Source organism: Arvicanthis niloticus, chromosome 9 (genome assembly GCF_011762505.2).
Source record: "Arvicanthis niloticus isolate mArvNil1 chromosome 9, mArvNil1.pat.X, whole genome shotgun sequence".
NCBI lineage: Eukaryota > Metazoa > Chordata > Mammalia > Rodentia > Muridae > Arvicanthis > Arvicanthis niloticus.
The window spans coordinates 66,252,525-66,273,191 of NC_047666.1; the positions used below are offsets into that span (position 1 = coordinate 66,252,525).

Consider the following 20,667-nt stretch of genomic DNA (forward strand, 5'->3'; position numbering starts at 1 on the left):
TCTATTTTCTCTCTTCACCTTTCTCTGTCTCTACTACCTTCTCAACTCACCTACCCCGCCCCCCGCCCCCAGTCCTGAATAAACTCTATTCTGTACTATACCATCATATGGCTGGACCTTCAGAGGGAAGGGGTGCCTGAGCATTGGACTGTGGAGGCACCTCCTTCCTCCATACCTGACTACACCTTCACCAAACATGTTCCCTCTAGCCTTATCTTTTTATAAAACACAACATTTCATGCTGAGACTTGGATTTAGAGACTCTGCAGGTTTGCATCTCTCCTGCTACCACATGGAGAGCCAATGCTTGCTAGTGGAAACATGGAGAACTGGTAAGCCCCTTCCCTCCTCTGGTCAGCATAAAAGTCTGCATAGTTCCAGGAGAGAGTTTTTGACCTGTTCTCCCCTTGAGTAAGAAGACATTCAGGCTTTTCACTGACCTTTGTTCTAGGACACTTTCCCTTGGGCGAGCTTTTCCTCTTTCCTCTGAGATGGTTCCTTTCTCATTTCAGAGAAATTCCTGGCCTGTGTAAACTGCTCTCCTTTGCTCAGGGCACTGGCCAAGAGCTTAGTTCCCAGACTCCTACATGACAACGTGGTGATCTGGCCTGGCTGGAAGTCTCTCTGGTTTTTAATTCGCATCCTTAGAACGCTGGTAGATGTAGTTAATAACCCTACTTGGACCCAATTGGCTGGTCTTCATCTGTACTCTCTCTCAAGTGGAGCTTCTGTGTTCTGTCCACCAAGGCTTCCACCACCACTGCCTGGATGCTCAAGCTCTGCTACATCCTTGAGAAAAGCAGCTTTTGCCCTGCCCCTTTGTGCTTTCTGTGTTCTTCCCAGGACTCATGAAGTGAGCTTGAGCCCTGCCACCACTGCTGCATGAAAAGCATGCACACAGCCCTGTGCCAGAGCTGCAGGGCAGGAAGGACTGCTACAGGCACACTCTCCTGCTGGCTACTCCCACCTCAGCCCTGTGCTGTCCCTGCCTTCTTAACTCCTTCTTGATTGGAATTGCTTTAGGAGCTTCCTTTCCCATGGCCACCACAGACTTTGACAGGCCGGGTTGGGGCAATGCCTGCCCACAGCAGGAAGCACTGGGCTGGGGCTTCTGGCTGCTAGGAAGAAGCCCCACACCATTTGCTTGACCACACTGCCCTCTCTTGATCCTTTTGCTGAGGTGCCCATTTTGCCTATGACTCAGCAGGCTGGGAGCCCAGGTGCACTGCAGCCCTGCCCTGATCCCTTGACTCTGTTGCCACCACTATTGTGGCTTCTTGTGATGTGTGCTCCTCAGGCGGAGTGTGCATGGGCGCCTCAACTGCACATGCATGCATGCTGGTCTCTCACTCTGCAGGCTGGCCAATTCCCATGGCCTGCCTGCCCACTAAGTTCCTGTCACAGTCCTGAACCTGCCTGGACACATTCACTTTCTGTCACCACTGTCTCAAGCCACCATTGTCAGCTCTCTTATTTCTTTACATTCTGGTCTATGCCAACTCTAAGCCAAGTGTTTCTCTACTAATGCAAAATGTGTTTTTCTATCTATGCAACCTGTCAAAGTTACTTAAAAATTAAGGTGTTCATTCCTAGCCTGCCTCGGGAAATAATGATTTTTACTACTACTGTGTTATGGTCTGTTTACTAAATACATTCTCAAATGAGTCATTTAACAAACACAAGTTGTCCAACTCAGATATGACCAACCGCTACAGCTCTCAATCTTGTCAGAAGTCTGCTAATTACTAATATAATTAAGCTTAGGACAGACAGAGATTCTCAGAGCTTACCCTCCAAGGTCTCAGATGATAATGGACAAAGAGCTACTAGAGACTGCCTGGATTGTGTTATGATAAGCACCATGAAACACTGAAAAGACTGGATACCTAAGAGACAAGTGACTCACATTTTCTAAATCAAGGTGGGTCATTTCTCATTTTACAGGTATCTATTCCACAGGCAAAAATGCTCTTCCCAAAAGGCTCTTCATCTTCTGGGCTTGAAAGCCAGACTGACTATGCCCAAGTTGCCATAGAGACCACAGGGAACTGTTTAGCCAGTGAACTTAGTCATTTTAAAATTAATACATGACTCCTAGATTATAATTTACTGTTCCCCAGATTTCTGCCTACATTGACAGCTAAGGTAACTGTACTGTGACTCCCAGAAAACAGACCTAGCTCCTACCCTAAGGTACTGTCGGGCCATGGAAGGATGTCTTATTTTTGGCTGGGCATGGGCTTTTGAACCCTGACTCCCACGGAGCAATGGCAGGTATTTGGCCAGGCCTCCGGAATCCAGGCTCCTACAGGCAGTCTATCTACATCTCCATTAATCTGCACCTTGCAGACTCCTTTGGCTCAGAGCAGCTCCTCCCAGAGAGGTTTGCATCACCATCCACACCTATAGGTAGAGGGTGTGACTACAGTCTTCAGCCTCTAGAGATTTCCATATTCATGAGTTACCTAAAGGCCAGGTAGCATAGCTAAAGTAAGTTATTCCTTCCCGTCCCTCGTCTTTCCCCCTCCCTATTTAAGCCAGCTCCCCCTGACTTGAACTGGGGGGGGGGGGTTGCACATCCAGATCCAATTACCACACCATGGCAATAAAACTCTTGGAACCCGCGGACTTCCTGTATTACTGGGGCCTGCTGTCGTCAAAAGCTTCCAGCCTTTTGACTTTCGGAAAGTTACTTTGATGAGTTATCAGGACCCACAGTCGTCGTGAAAAGCCCCCCCTCCCCCCCCCCCGTTTTCTCCACCGCGGTTTATTCCCACAGTCTACCACTGTATTTATTCATTAATAAATTCATTAACTAGCTAAGACTGCCAGATTTCTTACAGACTTCATGATAAACAATATACAAGTTCAGATATATGCTTTCACAGATGTAATCAGTTACTTCCATACCTAAACTCAGTTTCCATTGACTAAATGTTTCATATTTTCTCTTTTTGCTATGCCATTGTCCTAACACTAACCAATAGAGTTCTTAACCCCAAGAAAAACATTTCCACAATACTATCTAGCTATATAATCACAAATTCAAAGTTTCAGATTTCTTGGATTGTGTTTTAACTAAAATATGATTAACTGTATTCACAAAGTCAAGGTTTTGAATATCCTTTGTGTCTCAGTTATAAACTTAAACTTGTTTCTCATTATATATATTCAGACCCCTAGACAGAAGTAAAAAGCCGTTCTTGTTCCTTCTGATACACAAAAAGCTCACCTTAAAGGCTGTTCATGTTGTTAACTCATGTTGTTACCTCTTTTGTAAACTTATAAGCTACAGGAAATCACTCAGATTGACCTCTCCTGGATCAAAGAGACTCTATCAAGATTAATACCCCTGCTAATCAACCGCCTGAAGTTTCCATTTACTCCCTATTTCAGATATTCCTGAGGGTAGGATTCCTCTGGGTGTCAAATACATATCTAAGAAGAAATTTCTTTCTCCCAAAGGTACTTAGGTTTATTCTCTACATATATATATATACACACACATATATGTGTATATATATGTATTCTCTACATATATATATATATTCTCTACATCTACATATATATTCTCTACATATATATATATATACACACACATATATGTGTATATATACATACACATATACATATATGCTTATAATACTATATATATAGTTGGTAGAATCTGTATATATATATGTATGTATATATACACACATATATACATATATATACCTATTATACTATATATATATACATATATTTATATGGTAGAGAATATGTATATGTGTGTGTGTGTTTGTGTGTGTGCATATGTTTGTTTGTATCTATGGTTCAGCATCTTGTCAATTTCAGGCACTCACTACACCTAGGCAGCTCCAGGGACGCAACCTACAGATGCTTCAATCATCTCTCACTGACACAGACACTTGTACTGGACCTGTTCCTTCTGATCTATCCACAGACTGTTCCACAGGACCTGGACAGCAAGGAAACAGCCAACTCTCCTAAGACATCACCCCCAAATCAGCAGGAAGTAACTAAAGATCACAATGACCCTATCCTGCTCCACCATCACCTCTTTGCAATTTTTTCTCTTTTAATTGAACCAAACTGGGGAATGTTGTCTTTTTGTCTAAGCTCTACTGCACAGTTACCTGACAATGGCCAGATATGCCTGACTGCTCGTCCCTTCGGCTCTTTCTTGCTCTTGCCTTCTTGCTTCTGCTCTATCCTCTCACCCTTTACCCTTCTCTCTCTGTTCCCCTATCTGCTCTCTCTCCACCTGTTCAAGGATGGCTTCTACCCCTCTGCTCTATCACTCTTTCTCTCTCTCTGCCTTTTTCTGTCTCTACTACCCACTCAACTCCCCTCCTTATGCCCTGAATAAACTCTGTTCTATATTATACCATTGTTTGGCTGATATCTCAGGGCTAAGGGACGCCTCAGCCTGGGCCTGTGGAGGCACCCCCTTCCCCATACCTGAATATACTTCCACCAATCATATTCCCTCTCATCTTATCTTTTTATAAAACACAACACCTAGAATTTTTAAAAAATTTAGAAAAGAAAGCAAGAGCAGCTACATATCTGGCTAAATAAATAAATAAATAACTTTTAGGAATTAAACAGCCAAATGAGTCTTTACTTGGGACTTTAAAAATAATAATTGCATATTACCTGATTAAAAATGAAAGGCATTCTCGCACAGGCGCGGCTGGAGTCTCTCAACTGAGAGTCAAGAGCTCGCTCTGGGCTGAAGAAAGTTGGCTCCTCCAGCGCTGTTCTCTTGGACTGACGGTCCACCTCGGCTTTGACCGCACGGCTCCCTTTTTCGGATTCAGCCTTCTTCCGGCCTGTCTTATCACCACAGGCCACAGACTAAGGACCTAGCGGATCCGCTCAAGAAATGTGTGTGTGACAATCTTTCACAAAAGCACCGGGGACTTAGCCAAGCGGAGTTTAGTCTCCTAACAGGGCTTGGAGTTCCCCGGACTGGGGTGATAGAAGAACCATGAGGAGAGGGAGAAGAAGGTAGAGAAGGGAGGAAGCTGCCATTGGGAACTGAATGGCCAAAGGCAGTGTAGAAGCCCTGGATTGAGATGGAATGTTTCTACAGTAGCATGGTGGTTCAAAACCATGTGGTATTCCAGTTCTGGGCTATTGTATGCCCTCTTTTGGCCACCCCTGGTACTACACAACATGTGATTCACCCACATACATGCAGACAAAGCACACTAAAAGTAATGGGTTGATTTTAAGAATTTAAACATTATTGAATTTTCACAGTACCGTCTTGAGTACCACAGGCCTTCTCTGCTGTATGCACACTCTTTGGTTTAGGTGGACCATTGTTTTCATGATGCTGGGCAGAACCCAGTCTTTTCAATGTAGCGGAAACTGGAATGCAGTCACAACAAAAACAGGTTAGCTGAATTACATGAAAGGAAGGCTGACCACTGCTCTGTGCTGAAACATTTGATCTCATTACTGATTTGTATGTACATTTGTCTGATTCCCAAAGTCACTCCTGGAAGATCAAGGACATCAGTGAACACTTAAAGACCATGTGACATGGTCAGTGTAGATACGATCTCAATCCATGTGGATGAGAGGAGATGGACAGAAGAGCATTTGACTGAGTGTCCAGGATGGCCAGCATCCAAATGAACACAGTGAAATTTGGCCAATTCCTCACTTCTTTGTTCTTGAAACTACATGACACTGAAACTTCCTTCCTTCCCATTAAGCCTAACAAGTCTGAAGGAGTAAATGAATGTCAAGCCCTAAAGAAAATCACTAGCAGTGAAAAAAAAAAAAAAAAAAAAAAAAACTATTGTGTTTGCCAAAGGCCATAAAAATCAGCAAGAGACCATAGTTAGATTCAGAGACAGTGTATGTACGATGGCACACTGATGTTTTACAGTTTGTGCACAACATATACTATCGCCAAAAGGAAAGGGTATTATTAAGGGACCATCTCTACTTCCTATTTTGTCTGAGGACACTGTAATAGGTACCTTAATACTATGGACCAAGTTATCTGACAGAAAAAAGAAAACCAAAACAAGGATACATGTTTCACTTTTCCAACCCCAATTTTGAATGACCTTCAAAAAATGGGCATTTCCTTTTGAAGCAGTGATATGAGGAACCAGGTTAGTTCAAATGTTTAGCATTTGTTTTCCACTGTTAGCCCTCTATTGACAAGATAGTAGAGTGCTAAGCCTGATGACCTGAGGTTAATTACCAAAACTCATGATGAAATTCTCAAAAGATGTCTTCTAGTATACTATGTACTTTATGTATAGATGTCCATTCATAAACCATCAATATACTTGTAGAACACACACAAAAATACCACAAAAATAATATTTTATAACAAAGAGGTTTTTATACAAGTTATCTGTAGCGGCTAGTGTTCTCATGCTAATTATGTTACCCCAAAACCTGTTTGCAGTGTCCTGCATGTAGGCTAAAGGAAGCCTGGTGCCAGTTGGTTCTGATTGCAGAATAAAGTTGCCAGTGGCTAATGGCTAGACAGGGAGACAGAGGCAGGAGACATTTAGAATCCCCAGGCAAGAAACACAGGAGATAACCTTAAGAACGAGATGCCCATAAACATACAAGAAGCCTATAGATCGCCAAATAGACTAGACCAGAAAAGAAATACCTCATGTCACATAATAACCAAAGCACCAGTTGCACAAAACAAAGAGAGAATATTAAATACACTGAGGGAAAAAGGCCAAGTAACATATAAAGGCAGACCTATCAGAATTACACCAGACTTCTCACCAGATACTATAAAAGCAAGAAGATACTGGACAGATGTCATATAGACCGATCTCTAAGAGAACACAAGTGCCAGCCCAGGCTACTATACCCAGCAAAACTCTCAATTACCATAGATGGAGAAACCAAGATAATCCACAACAAAACCAAATTTATATATTATCTTTTCACAAACCCAGCACTACAAGGGATAATAGCAGGAAAGCTCCAATACAAGGAGGGAAATTATACCCTAGAAAGAGCAAGAAAGTAATCCTCTTCCAACAAATCCAAAAGAAGATAGCCACACAAAGATAATTCCACCTCTAATAACAAAAATAACAGGAAGCAACAATCACTGTTCCTTAATATCTCTTAACATCAATGGACTCAATTCCCCAATTAAAAGACATTGGCTAACGTACTGGATACATAAACAGGACCCAACATTTTGCTACATACAAGAAACCCACCTCAGTGGAAAAAAAAAAAAAAAAAGAAAGGCATTGTTAAAATCCTAATGCTCTGAATACAAATGAAATCTTTGTTTAATGTAAAATTGGAAAGGAAGAGTGTTGAGAATTTTTCATGGAGTCAAACTCCAAAGGACATTACACATGCTGTCACCAGAAACTTTGGGGGCCTTACATGAAGCACAGGAAAAATGGAGGTCCTCCCTATGCCTTCTCAGTCTCATTAATAAAGGAATCTTCAAACTCAGAAATGTCCTGAAGGACAATATTATTAGAATTTGGGAGAAAAAAAAAAAGGGAAGCAAATTGTAATTTGGAAAACCACAATGTGCATGTTGTGATAGAGAGTGACATTCATTAGAAAATCCTGCTGCTAAGGTCAAAGTCTGACATTACTGGCAAGCCCTGAGCTCAGTGCAAACTACTGGATTCCCTCTGTCAGTGGGGCTTCCCTTTCTTTACCTGGAGGATCCTGGATCACATTGCCTACCTAAGGAATGTTACATAGCCCTCAGGAAATTACAGGTCCAACTCTTACCTCTAACCCACCTCCATAAGAAACCTGTTCAGCAAGTACCTGGGGTTCCTGAAGTGCCTCCCCATGCTAATGAGGCATCCCTGTAACTTAACCTTCACTCAATGACCTTTGTCCACCCCGGATATTCCCCAAAGCTATATAACCATTAATTAACCCAAATAAAGTTCATTTGTTTCCCTAAAGCTGATAGTAGAGGGTCATCATTTGTGTTCATACTCATGGGGCTTCTGAACACCCAGCCCATTGACCTTTTCCATTTGTCCTCATGGACCAATACTGGCTTATGATCCCTGGGGACTGGGAAGGTCACAGCTGATTTCCAAACAGATTCCAGAAATTCATGATTATCCCTCCCCCAAAACAAAAGGAGGTAGCAGCATCTAGTTTGATCATCCTGACCTGAGGATCGGTCCATCTCCTTTCCTTTCTTTGCTATACATTTGCCTGTGACTTCCTGTGGGACTAGAGAATTGTTTGTCAAACACCTGACATTTCTTGGTTGGGGAAACTCCCCAATATTAGCCAAGGTTCCCATAACCTCTTGCTGGATCCTGACAGCATAATTGGGTACAGGCAATGACCTTTTAGACTCTCATAAAGAACCTGATAACACAGCTACCATTTAGATGTCATTAGGATGGCTGTGAGTCTCTTAAATCTGTGGGCAGGCCTTTGTTTGTTGGGGTGTGCCAATATTTGGTGGCAAAATCCCTCAGGAATGTTGACTGTCACTAACACCACTTCCTCCTTTTTCCTATCATGGGGAATTCAACATCACATCAGAGGTATTTCCAAATTTGTTCCCTTACAGCCTTAAGTGAATCAAGAATAATCCCTAAAGGAGGGCCTAGGATTCTGGAGTGAGCTATGCAGAGAAATGGCAGAAGGAGAGTGCTCCCAGCTCATTAGCTACTGGGCAATGAAGGATTTCTGTTAATCTTAGCATACTAAGATAAAGAGGAGGCATACTTTCTCAAGCAGAGTATCCTGGTGTTATAAGTAAGCTGCAAACCTGAGGAAGTGTCCTTTCTGTTCCTTTCCTCATGAGAAGGTAACTTTGTCTATGGCTTAATTAGACATCATACCAAAGAGTTAGACTACAGACCAATTTCTCAGGACAGTGAGTATGAAAGGAAGTTTTACAAGCCAGCTGGAACTTCGGCGAGTAATCCTTGTTATAAAGAAGTAACTCTTTGCTTAAAAAGTCATTGCAGAAGGCACTTACCAAAAATACTTCTCTATTACAAAGGAAAAGCTACCTATTTCTAATGTTTCCTTTCTTCAGCATGTGTGATTTATGTTCTGCAGCATGTGTATAGATGTATGAGTATGTGTGTAAACATATATGTATATATGTGGAGTTTATTGTGAATGAAGGTCTGGCCTGGCCAGAGAGAATGAGAATGTGTGTGTGTGTGTGTGTGTGTGTGTATGTGAATTTTGAAAACTTCTCTCTAAAACTTCCAACCCCACCTTCTTTTTCTACTGCCTAATCACAGCCCCTAGTGTTATCTGACTAATAAGATTTCACTTGATCTCACCTGCACATAGGCACTTCTTTTGTCGGGGCAGAAAAAACAGCAGCAATCCATAACACTCATTAAGCTAAATATATTTCTGTTCAATCTGTACATTTATAGGTTTTTAAGAGACCTGTTAACTAAGTTTCTAAAATATGAATTTCAGTACAATAATAAATGCTAATGTATATTCTTTTGTAAACTAAAGTTTTGTAAACATAAGCTTCAAGGAATTAAGTGTCCTTGGAAATGGATCAACCTGTCACAGGTCAAATGGATTCACGATAAGTACACCTGCCTGTTCTTGGAAATAGGATTTTTCCTTGGTCTTCGGATTTCTTACATTTCACAATTTGCTAGGCAATTTTAATTTCTGTTCACAGTCCATATTTGTCTTAGCAGACTTTCACCTGGCTGACAGAATCCATCCAGTCATCAGCTGTGGAGCTGCTCAACTCTGGACTTGCTGAAGGCTGGTGTTCAGTAGTTCAGCAGATGTGCTTATTCCTTGTCTTTCATCTGGATTAGCTAATCAGATGCTTTTGATAAATGCCCCATTGCCCAACCTTTGACTACCAAATAAGCCTTCCAGGGACACTATTCTGTGTCCTAATGTCAGCAGGAAGCAGATACAGAAGAGAGATTTGAAGTTCATTATCCCACTTAACAGGTTGAAATGCTAGATCAAAAAAGAACCTCCCAGGGCATACATTCTAAAAACAACCCCATGTCTCTTGTAAAATTTCATCATGACTTATGTATCCTTGCTTCATATGTTGATGTCTGGGCAAATGAATGTTTCAGTGTCTTGGAACAATAGTGTGTTCATTTAACTTATTAATATTTTATAGATGGAGCCTATAAAGATTCTATGGAAAGTACTCCCACAAGGAATGACGAATTCCCCTACTATATGTCAGATTTGTGTAGATAAGGCTTTGCATCCTATTAGTCAGTGCTATCCACATTTATATATTTCTCATTATATGGATGATGTTCTTTTTGCAGGACCTAGTATGGTAGAGTTAGAAAATGTTTTGTAAATTTTACAAGACTTGTTTTAGCCATTTGGATTCATAATAGCTCCTGAAAAGATTGAAAAGGAACAGCTTGTTTAGTATTTATGATATCCTGTAGCTGGACAGTATGTGTGTCCACAAAAAATGGAGCTAAAAACAGATTGTTTAAAAACTTTAAATGATTTTTAAAGTTTTTTTTGGAAATATCAATTGGTTAAGTCCATCTTTAGATATTCCTATTTATCAGCTACATAATTTGTTTATGACATTACAGGAAGATCCTGCTCTTGATAGCAAAAGGTAATTAATGATAGAAGCAAAAAGAGTTACAAATAGATGAAATTGTATTGGGAAGAGGTTTTTTGAGCTATTACCTTATTGGTGTTCCTATTGATTTGCTACTGTTGAATTCTTTTCAGTACCCAACTAGAATATTGGCTCAAAAATATCATCCTTTAGAATATATTTATATTAGGCATACTTTTTCTAAAACTTTAAATACTTTAGAAGACATGCTGTCTTTATTGATACAAATGGGTCATTAAAGATGTATACAAATAAATGTGTATGATTGTACTTCTATTATATTTTTTTAACTAAAAATAAAGTAGAATATTTGTACACCATGAGTAAATCATTGCAGATAGCTTTAATAAATTTTACAGGTCAGTTTAAATGTCATTTGCAAAAAAGTGAATTATGGGACTTTTTAAAGAAAAATGAATTTGTGATAAATGATGTCAAGAACTATCTCAAGAAATATTATTAGTTGCTCTTACAATGTGTACAGGTGGGTCAAAAACTAAAGGTGCTTTTTGGACTCTTTCAGATTATCAACTCTTTTGACAAAATATATTTCTGTTTAGAAAAATAATCCATATGCTGTAATTAGAGCTATTCAAATGTATCCATAAGATATTAATTTAGTGGTAGACCCAGTATATATCATAGAGATTATAAAACAAAGTTATACTTCAGTTATTTCTAATTATGAAGAGCCTTTAAGAACATTTTTTCTATAGTTACAAAATGAATTAAGAACTCATGATGGTAGGGTATTTGTTACTCATATTAGATTTCATACTAAATTGTCTGTGTTCATTTATAAGGCAAATGCATATGTGGATCATTTGTTTACCTTTGTTTCTGCAGAGAATGAACATAAGGCTTTACATACTAATATTAACAAATTACATATACAATATCAAATTTCTTATAAACAAGTCAAGGCTATTAGTTCACATTGTCCCATTAGTAAACCTATGCATATTCACATGGTCCCACAAGGATTCAATTCTAGGAGGGACAAGGAAATGAGAGTTGGCAAATGGATATGACTTACACCTGGATTTAGAAAATATTGTTATGTTCATGGATCTATTGACACATTTTCTAAGTTTATATGGGATATAACACTTACTGGAGAACAGCTAATCATGTAATTCAGCACTTAACTGAAGCTTTTGCTATTGTGGGATTTCCTGTGATTATTAAAAGAGATGATGGTCTAGCATATACATTTTATACATTTAAGAAACTGTGTGTGTTTTGAAATTAAACATATAATGAGGATAGAATATAATCCTCAAGGCTAAACAATAGTGGAAAGAGCTCATTTTACTTTAAAACAACAAATTAAAAAATTTAAAAATGAGAAAAATAGATGAACCTTTTAGGTTTCTTTATAAGCAAACTTCCGTGAGAACATTTATTCATCAAGCTTTATTTATACTTAATTTTCTTAATTTACCTCAAGAGGATATACTTAATAGGGCAGAAAAACATTTTAATTCAAAATCAGTTACAGAAAATTTTCATCCACAAAAAGTTTGAGTAAGAAAGCTGTTGATACAGCATGGTAAAAATGAATGTTGTTAGTTCCAGGGAACTGGTAGGATCTCCTATTATTTCAGGATGGACAACAACTCTGGATGGTAGGAAGATGGACTGAGAGAGGCTGTGAGGCTGAGGATGAACACAGCAGTGAAGCACAGGCAGGATGGTCCTCTTGATGAAGAGCTGCCCTTTCAAGCTGTGGCTCAATTACTGGAACTGCTCAGTCTGTGTCTAATAATAGTTTTACAAAGGAAGGTATAGTATAGAGATTATTAGTATTAGGGTATGGGGAGGGGAGTTGAGAGGGTAGTAGAGATGACAGAGAGAGAGAGAGAGAGAGAGAGAGAGAGAGAGAGAGAGAGAGAGAGAGAGAATAAAGGAGTAGAGGCTTGTTGGTTAGGGGTGAGTCCTAATTTCAGGGACACAGGAGAAAAATTCTACACTGTGGAATAGGTAGGTGTACTTATCTGGACGGAGTCTATTTGGTCCATGAGAGGTAGATCTGAGTGGGTCTCCTATAGCTTATAAGTTTACAAAAGAGATACATTTGTTAATAACATGAGTAGTAAGATGAGCTTAAGGAAGACCAAAACATTTTGTGGAACAGAAGGAACTAGGAGACTGAATAAGCATAATGAGAAACAATTTTATGTTTACAATTGAGAGACAAAGAAAATTCAAAATCTTGACTTTTTGAATACTGTTGATCGTATAGCAAGAGAAATACCTTAAGTCTATAAAGTTCAATCAAATAAAGCACTGGTTGTATACCTTGATGATGCACAGCTAAGCCTGGTTGTATGTGTTTACATGTGTATGAGAGACTCATGTGTGGTAATCAAGCAAAGGCCTCTGGAAGTAAAGACATCAAGTATTGAAGCAGGGTAGCCTGGTGATGGGATTTTGATTTTTGCTTATCCATATTAATAGGTGGATTAGCTGTGTTTAAAATTATAATGGGACAATGAATATTGTTGTCTATATTATGAGTATTTAAATTTTTCTCGTTGGATTATCAGTATGTCATCAGAGAGACTGAAAAAGGTGCCTACCTCAATAATAAAGGAATCAGAGTTTCCAGGATCAACAGAGAGAAGAAATAGATTTATAGCAAGCCATAATTGCAACCCTTGTTAAATTACTTAGTTTTTTGATTATCAAATTAAATTTTTGTTTTTTTTATTGAATGTTTTATTTATTTACAATAAAGATGTCATCTACTTTCCCCATTTCCCTCTGTAGAACCCCCTATCCTATACCCCCTCTTCTTTTATGCTTTTATAATATTTTAATTACATGCATGTATTAAGGTCAGTTCTAGGTTGAGGGTCTAGGAATAGAAAAGATGCAAATAGTCGAGGAACAACAATACAACAAACACAAATAGTCAAAGAAAAAGCAAGGCATTAAACCCAATCACGTGAACACTCTTGTGATCACTGTTTCTAAAGGCTTATCAGGATGACCAAAATATCTGAGCCTACTTCTCTACCCTAGCCCAAGGTCATTTTCATGTCTGAAGCCTACTTCCTTGTTCTAGCCTAAAATTTAGATTCCTGTCTGAAATTATTTCTTTGTTCTAGCCTAATACTTAGATTCCTGCTTAAGATTACTTCTTTGTTGTATAGTGGGATTTAGGCTTCTACTTGAAATTACTGTTTTGTTCTGGTCTAATGTCAGATTCCTGCTTGAAGCCTACTTCCTTGCCCTTGGCAAATGTCATATTCCTGCCAAGCAGCCCCTTTCCTTGCCTTGGCCCATGTCAGCTTCTTGCCAAGCAGCCCCAAAGGCTCTCCACCTCTTCCCCTTTTTTATTTCGTTAACAAGACTAAGCCTGTCTTAGGTCGTTCTGACAAGAATGTTTTCCTTACCCATCATGGAATATACATTATCAAAGGCAATGTACTTCTGTCTTAGGTTGGCAAGGCTCTGTGCAGAATCTTACCCGTCCTTGGCTTGCCAGCCTGTTAAATTAATAACTCTATCTGGGGGTTCATTTTCAGGTTTAAGCCATGTACTTTGGCTGCCAACATGTTGATATTATTAAAGATAAACTTTAACATGATGGGCAGGAATAAAAGTATTCCCAGGACAAGAAGGGCTAGCCTAATCAAGCTATATATGCCATTCCTGAGGTTTGACCAAAATGGAAATACTGAGCTCAGGCCATGGATAATTTTATTGGAATTATCTGCAGCATCAAAGGTCAACAGAGCAGCATTCTTTAGATTTATAATCTCAGTATGCAAAGTTAACACACCCAGAGAGGTGTTAGGATTATGCCAAATATCCTACAGGTGTCTTTAAGCTTTTTTTCTAATTATAAGGACAATCATTGTGAATTTCAAAAGTAACACTACTCCAATGGTATTTGTCATGACACTTGGGTTGGCTCCTAACTCTTGAACCCTGAACCTCCTTCAGATAATTTGATTGGGTTACAGAGCATCATTCATTGTTCCAGATACCTATATAAATCCTTTTGTATACTCAATACATTAGTAACGTTTTTTTTGCTAGATGGTTAACAAACATAGTTGTCTTAACTCCTTGTGTCAATGCTATTGCATAAGCAGTGGTTCCCGTAATTAATAAAATTAAAGTTTTTATACCAGCAATAATCAAGCCTGCTACCCCCTTGCTTCTGCTTAAACCCTAACTCACTTTTTCCAGCACTTCCAAGCTTTTTTCAGAGAATCAAGGTTTTCTAATACTCAGGACAGCTGGTTGACAGACCCCTGTATCAGACATGCCAGGTTTCAACACACTAACATAATTGGAAATCATACAGTTAATGCAATTTACAATAAATGCTGTAGAAGAGACAAAACCAATTTCAGTTTGACTATTAAAAGTCTTAAAACATGCACTAACCCTTGTTTGAAATGCAGATCCTGACTTTTGCCCCTATAAAATAATTTTTTAGTGCAAAGTAACTATATTTATTTCAATCTCATGTTAAGATTGAATTACATTGTAAAGAATGCAAGTGTACATAGTATTTTATTTTGACAGAATATTTTACTACAATAAAAGCTGTCTTTAAAAATGAGGAAGCCAAATAAATGCCTTAGGAATTATGCTTAGCAAATGGTGTTGAATTAAAAAATTAAATGTTAAAAAAAAGAATCAGGTGTTTCTTTTTCTTCTTTCTTTTCTCTATCCTTCTTTCCTTATTAGGTAAGGAGAAGATTGAAAAGATATGGGATACAGAAATATAAGGATATTAGAAATAATGAGGTAGATTATTGAACCTACTCTTATACAAATTTTAATATTAATTAAAGGCTTTATAAGTTTTGTAATGCTCAATATCAGTTAGAAGTGTAACCCAATACCCAACTTAGATATATCAACTATCTTTGACTGGCAAAGACACTCGGACATCTGCCTCCATGTCCCCCCCCCCCACTTTCTCTCTTGTCACCTAGCTCCTCCTTTCCTTCTCCTCCTCCTCTCCTTATTCTTCCTCTTTCTCTCTGTACTCCTTCTACCTTAGCTCCTCCTACATATCACCCTTCCTGTTAAAATAAAACTTTCTTTCAAAATACAATTAGAGCATAAGTATACCAATTTGTGTCCGTAAGGTACAAGATAGAACTAATACCCAGTCCGTCATTTTGTTGACTAACCAGAACCTCTGTCATCTCTCCTAACTAAAAGACTTAGTTCTGAACCTGGCTCTTTTCTTGGCTTTAGAGTGAATGTCAGCTGAAAACTATCCTCTTAAATCTTTTCTCTCAAAATAAATATCCAGGATTGGCTGTGAGACTGTAAGTTTTCAACCCCATCAGAAATCCAGAATGACTGAGTTAACTGAAATTATGGGAAGCACAAAGCATAGCAATCCATGTAAAGTAATCTGGACTGTTGTCTGTTAACTACTCTCAGCTATTTCTAAATAAAATATAGAAAACACCCTAACAATAATCTCAGAGCCATGAATTTGCATTAGGCCCTTAACTCACAGGCTAACCATCTCAAATCAGTTACAAAATTTAAAGAAGGACTAGGTCTATGCCTTGTATTCCTAAATGTGTTATATAGGCACAATGCCTATGAGAGTAACAATATTCATCTCACTTTTATATCAATAAGAAACTTGTACCAATGAAAACCTTAAATTTGTAATCAAAGTAAATTTTGTACAATTTAAGAAATTATAACTTCATCTTAATAACAATTATACATATTTCTACCAATAGGTTGTGGCTATGCAATAAATCCTAGCTAATCCTCCATGTACCAACAAAATCACTACTTTTCCCTAGAAAGATAGCCCAATATTAACCACCTCAGTCCCCAAGCCCAGGGAATAGGGGCACTGACTCTTCATTAACTTCTTCAAGCTGATTATAGGTGTTGAGATATTAGAAGAGGGGCAGGGGGAAGAGTAAAATTAATAAATTAATAAGCCTCTGATGCTGTGTCTTCACTGCATCCAGCTGAAATTTCAGGACATCAGAGGTTCGAGCAGGTCTGCTCAGCTTGCTTGATGAATAGATACACCAAGGTTGTGTATTCTGCAATATACAATTCTCAAAACAAATTTTAGTATCATGATAATTTTTTGTTTGAATTCTGGAATCTAGTCTTCTGGCTGCCTGCCTCTGTCATGTCTAATCCATATAATTCTGGGAATTTCTATGAGGGTGTACTCCCACCATCCTCCCATTCCCACCTCCCTGCTCTCAAATTCCCCAACACTAGGGAATCAAAACTTTCAGGCACCCATGCCCTCTCCTTCCACTGATGCTTGACAAGGCCACCCTCAACTACCTATACAGGTGGTGCCATGAGTCCCTCCCTTTGTGTTCTCAGACTGGAGGTTTTGGAATGGCTACTCCAGCTTGTTTCTTAGGACCATTTGCTTAAAAAATTGTTTTCCAGCCTTTTACTCTAAGGTAGTGTCTGTTTTTGTCACTGAGGTGGCTTTCCTGTTTGCAGCAAAATGCTGGGTCCTGTTTATGTATCCAGTCTGTTAGCCTATGTCTTTTTAATGGGGAATTGAGTCCATTGATGTTAAGAGATATTAAGGAGAGGCGATTGTTGCTTCCTGTTATTTTTGTTATTAGCAGTGGCATTGTTTGTGTGGCTATTTTCTTTTGGATTTGTTGAAAAAGGATTACTTTCTTGCTCTTTCTAGAGTATAATTTTCCTCCTTGTATTGGAGCTTTCTCACTATTATTGTTTGTAGTACTGGGTTTGTGGAAAGATATTGAGTAAATTTGGTTTTGTCATGGAATATCTTGGTTTCTCCATCTATGGTAATTGAGAGTTTTGCTGGGTATAGCAGCCCGGGCTGGCATTTGTGTTCTCTTAGGGTCTGTATGACATCTGTCCAGCATCTTCTAGCTTTTATAGTATCTGGTGAGAAGTCTGGTGTAATTCTGATAGGTCTGCCTTTATATGTTACTTGGCCTTTTTTCCTTATTGCATTTAATATTCTTTCTTTGTTTTGTGCATTTGGTGTTTTGATTATTATGTGATGGGAGATATTTCTTTTCTGGTCTATGCTATTTGGTGTTCTGTAGGCTTCTTGTATGTTTATGGGCATCTCGTTCTTTAGGTTAGGGAAGTTTTTTTTTTTTTTTTAATTTTGTTGAAAATATTTATTGGCCTTTTAAGTTGGGAATCTTCACTCTCATCTATACCTATTATCCTTAGATTTGGCTTTCTCATTGTGTCCTGGATTTCCTGGATATTTTGTATTAAGAACTTTTTGCATTTTGTGTTTTCTTTGACAGTTGTGTCAATATTTTCTATGGTATCTTTTGCACCTGAGATTCTCTGTTCTATCTCTTGTATTCTGTTGGTGATGCTTGTGTCTATGACTCCTGATTTCTTTCCTAGGTTTTCTATCTCCAGGGTAGTCTCCCTTTGTGGTTTCCTGATTGTTTCTACTTCCATTTTTATGTCCTGGATGGTTTTGTTCAATTCCTTCACCTGTTTGGTTGTGTTTTCTTGTAATTCTTTAAGGGATTTTTGTGTTTCCTCTTTAAGGGCTTCTACCTGTTTTCCTGTGTTCTCCTCAAATTCTTTGAGAGTGTTATTTATGTCCTTTTTAAAGTCTTCTATCATCATCATTAGAAGTGATTTTAAATCTGAATCTTGCTTTCCTGGTGATATCGCATTAGTATTCTGTCTAAACTCCACCTCCACAGTTACCTTGCAACAGCCAGGTATGCTTGGCCCACTATAAAAGGGGCTGCTTACCCCCTCCCCTCTCCCTTATATTCTTAATCTCTTGCTCTCTTTCCTCTAGCTTCTCTCTGTTCCCTTCCCTTCCCCTTCCCTTCCCCCTCTCTCCACGTGGTCGTGGCCGGCCTCTACTTATCTACTCCTTTGCTTCTCTACTTCCTCCTCTCTTCTCTTCTTTTCATCCATTTTCTTCTCCCTACCTTTGCCCTATCTCCTGAATAAACCTCTTTCCCCTTGAAACCGTGGGGTCTGGAGTGATCTGTTCTGAGCTGCATGCAGACTTCTAAAGCTAACATCTAACACTGGTGCATTGTCCAGGAACTTTTTTGTTTGATTAAAAAAGAAAAATTACCAAGAGGTGATGGTGAGGCAGGAATAGGGTCATCGTGATATCTGGCTACTTCCTGCTGGCATTGGGGGCAATATATCTCTATAGAAAACCTAGAAGAATGGGTATGGGGGATGTATGTTCAGTCTTTGGAGAGCTGGCTGTTTCCTGCTGTTCAGGGTCTATGGAGCCATCTGAGGATAGGTCAGAAGGAACAGGTCCAATAGAAGCAGCTGTGTGTGTAAGAGGAGATGGAGCATCTGGAGGTTGCTTCTCTGGAGCTGTTTTGAATATGCCTAGACTTGACAAGATGTAGGCAATAAGATTAAGTACATTTGGGAGAAAGAAATTTTTTCTAAGATGTATATTTCAAACCTAGAGGGATCCAACCTTTTGGAATAGGTAAGTGGAAACTTTACACAGATATACTTATCTGGATGGAGTCTGTTTAGTCTGTAAGAGGTAGATCTGAGTGAGTTTCCTGTAGGTTATAAGTTTACAAAAGAGATAATAGCATGAGTTAACAACAGGAGCAGTCTTTAAGATGAACCTTTGTTGGATCGTATAGTGGAATGTTTTATTAGAGGTAGGCAAGTTTATAGGAACTCAGATAATATTAGGACAGTGGCATAGCAAGAAGAGGAAATATTAAACATTTAATTGATGGCAACTGAGTTTAGGTAATGTGGTAACAGATAATATCTGTGAAAGCCTAGCTGTCAATGTAGTCAGAAGTCTGAGAGAGCAAACAATAATCTACCAGTTGTATATTATTTTAAAATATGACAGAGTCCACTAGCCAACAGTTCCCATGGTCTCCATAGTCTCTTGGGTGAAGTCAGTTTGGCTTCTAAGCACAGAAGACACAGGGCTTTTTTTCTCTGTGGAATGGATACGCGTGACATGAGAAATGACTTACCTTGGTTTAGCCAAGTCATTTGACTCAGAGCATCCAGTTTAGTCCACTGCATTAGTGAAAATATCATCACATACAATCCAGGTTGTGTCTTCTAGGTGTCCAAGTCTTCTGAAACCATCTTGGGTCAATTGTTAGAGGCTTTGGGAATTCTGTCAGCCATAAACTTAAATATACTATTAGCAGACTTCTGACAAGATTGACAGCCATAAGGATTGGTTGGAACTTAATAGAATTTAATAGCAGTAGTAAAAAAAATCTATTAAGACAGGATAGAAAAGAGTCTTAAGTAACTTTGGCAGGCTGTGTAGGTAGAGAAAAGCACTTTTTTTTTTTTTTTTTTTTTGGTATTAGCAAAGAAACATTTGGCTAGGACAAGAATAAGAAAGCTGGCATAATAAGAAATAATAATAATAAGAAAACAGTGGCATACGATCATACGGTTGGCTGGCGGGTCATGACACAGGGTTGTGCTATGGGCCCGCAGCTGAAGGCCTAGGTGCTGTGGGTCAGGTCTGCAGCAACTGCGGCAGGGCAGGACTTCCTAATAGTGGCCGGAAGTCATTGCCCAGTGCCTCTGGCTAACACTCACTTTACAGGTTCTGGACAGAGAGGGGAGAGAGAGACAGCCTCTCTTGTGTGCATGGGCAACCAAGCCCTTTGTGCAGGTGGTTGGACATGTGGAACAGCTAGTCTCAGAGAGCGTCTCTGGCAGAATGTAAGGAGTAGATCCAGAGCAGAGCTAAGAACCACAGAGTGGAGGGGTGTGGGGACGAATCTCGCGGGAGGGGAAAGGAGGGAGTCCGGCAACAGAGTCTCAGGGCGGTCTGGCACCAGGGCTTCCCGCGCCGCCAGCCCCACATTCATGCAGCTGTCGGTGGGTGGGCCAGCGGCTGCATCGGCAAGGTTCCAGGGTTCCAAAAGCTGGGAATCAGGCGGAGAGACCATGGACACGTGGAGTCTGGTTTTCCAAAGCTTTTATTGTTCATGACATGGTGAATGGATGCAGGTGTTGTGCGCTTCTTCCCCCCCAAAGGCCAGGGGAGACCAGTCTTATAGGGAAGAGAGAAAGGGGAGGGA

General features: G+C 39.4%; 1 protein-coding gene across 5 annotated transcripts in view; it reads left to right on the top strand.

The window, feature by feature from the left end:
- LOC117715751 (C-type lectin domain family 2 member D11-like) overlaps window positions 1-20,667 on the top strand; it is a 117,206-nt gene that overhangs the window by 19,194 nt on the left and 77,345 nt on the right. Inside the window, exons 7-8 of one of the 5 annotated variants that reach the window (XR_013112646.1) lie at window positions 3,397-3,465; window positions 3,838-4,571. The exons of 2 other annotated variants lie outside the window; for them this stretch is intronic. Coding sequence is in view for 2 of the 3 variants with exons in the window: in XM_076940624.1 (XP_076796739.1) it covers window positions 3,838-4,372 (535 nt within the window). In the remaining variant the exon portion in view is untranslated. Of the gene's footprint in view, window positions 1-3,396; window positions 3,466-3,837; window positions 4,572-20,667 lie in introns of those variants that run through there. 2 more of the 5 variants (XM_076940624.1, XM_076940629.1) reach the window with 2 other exon arrangements.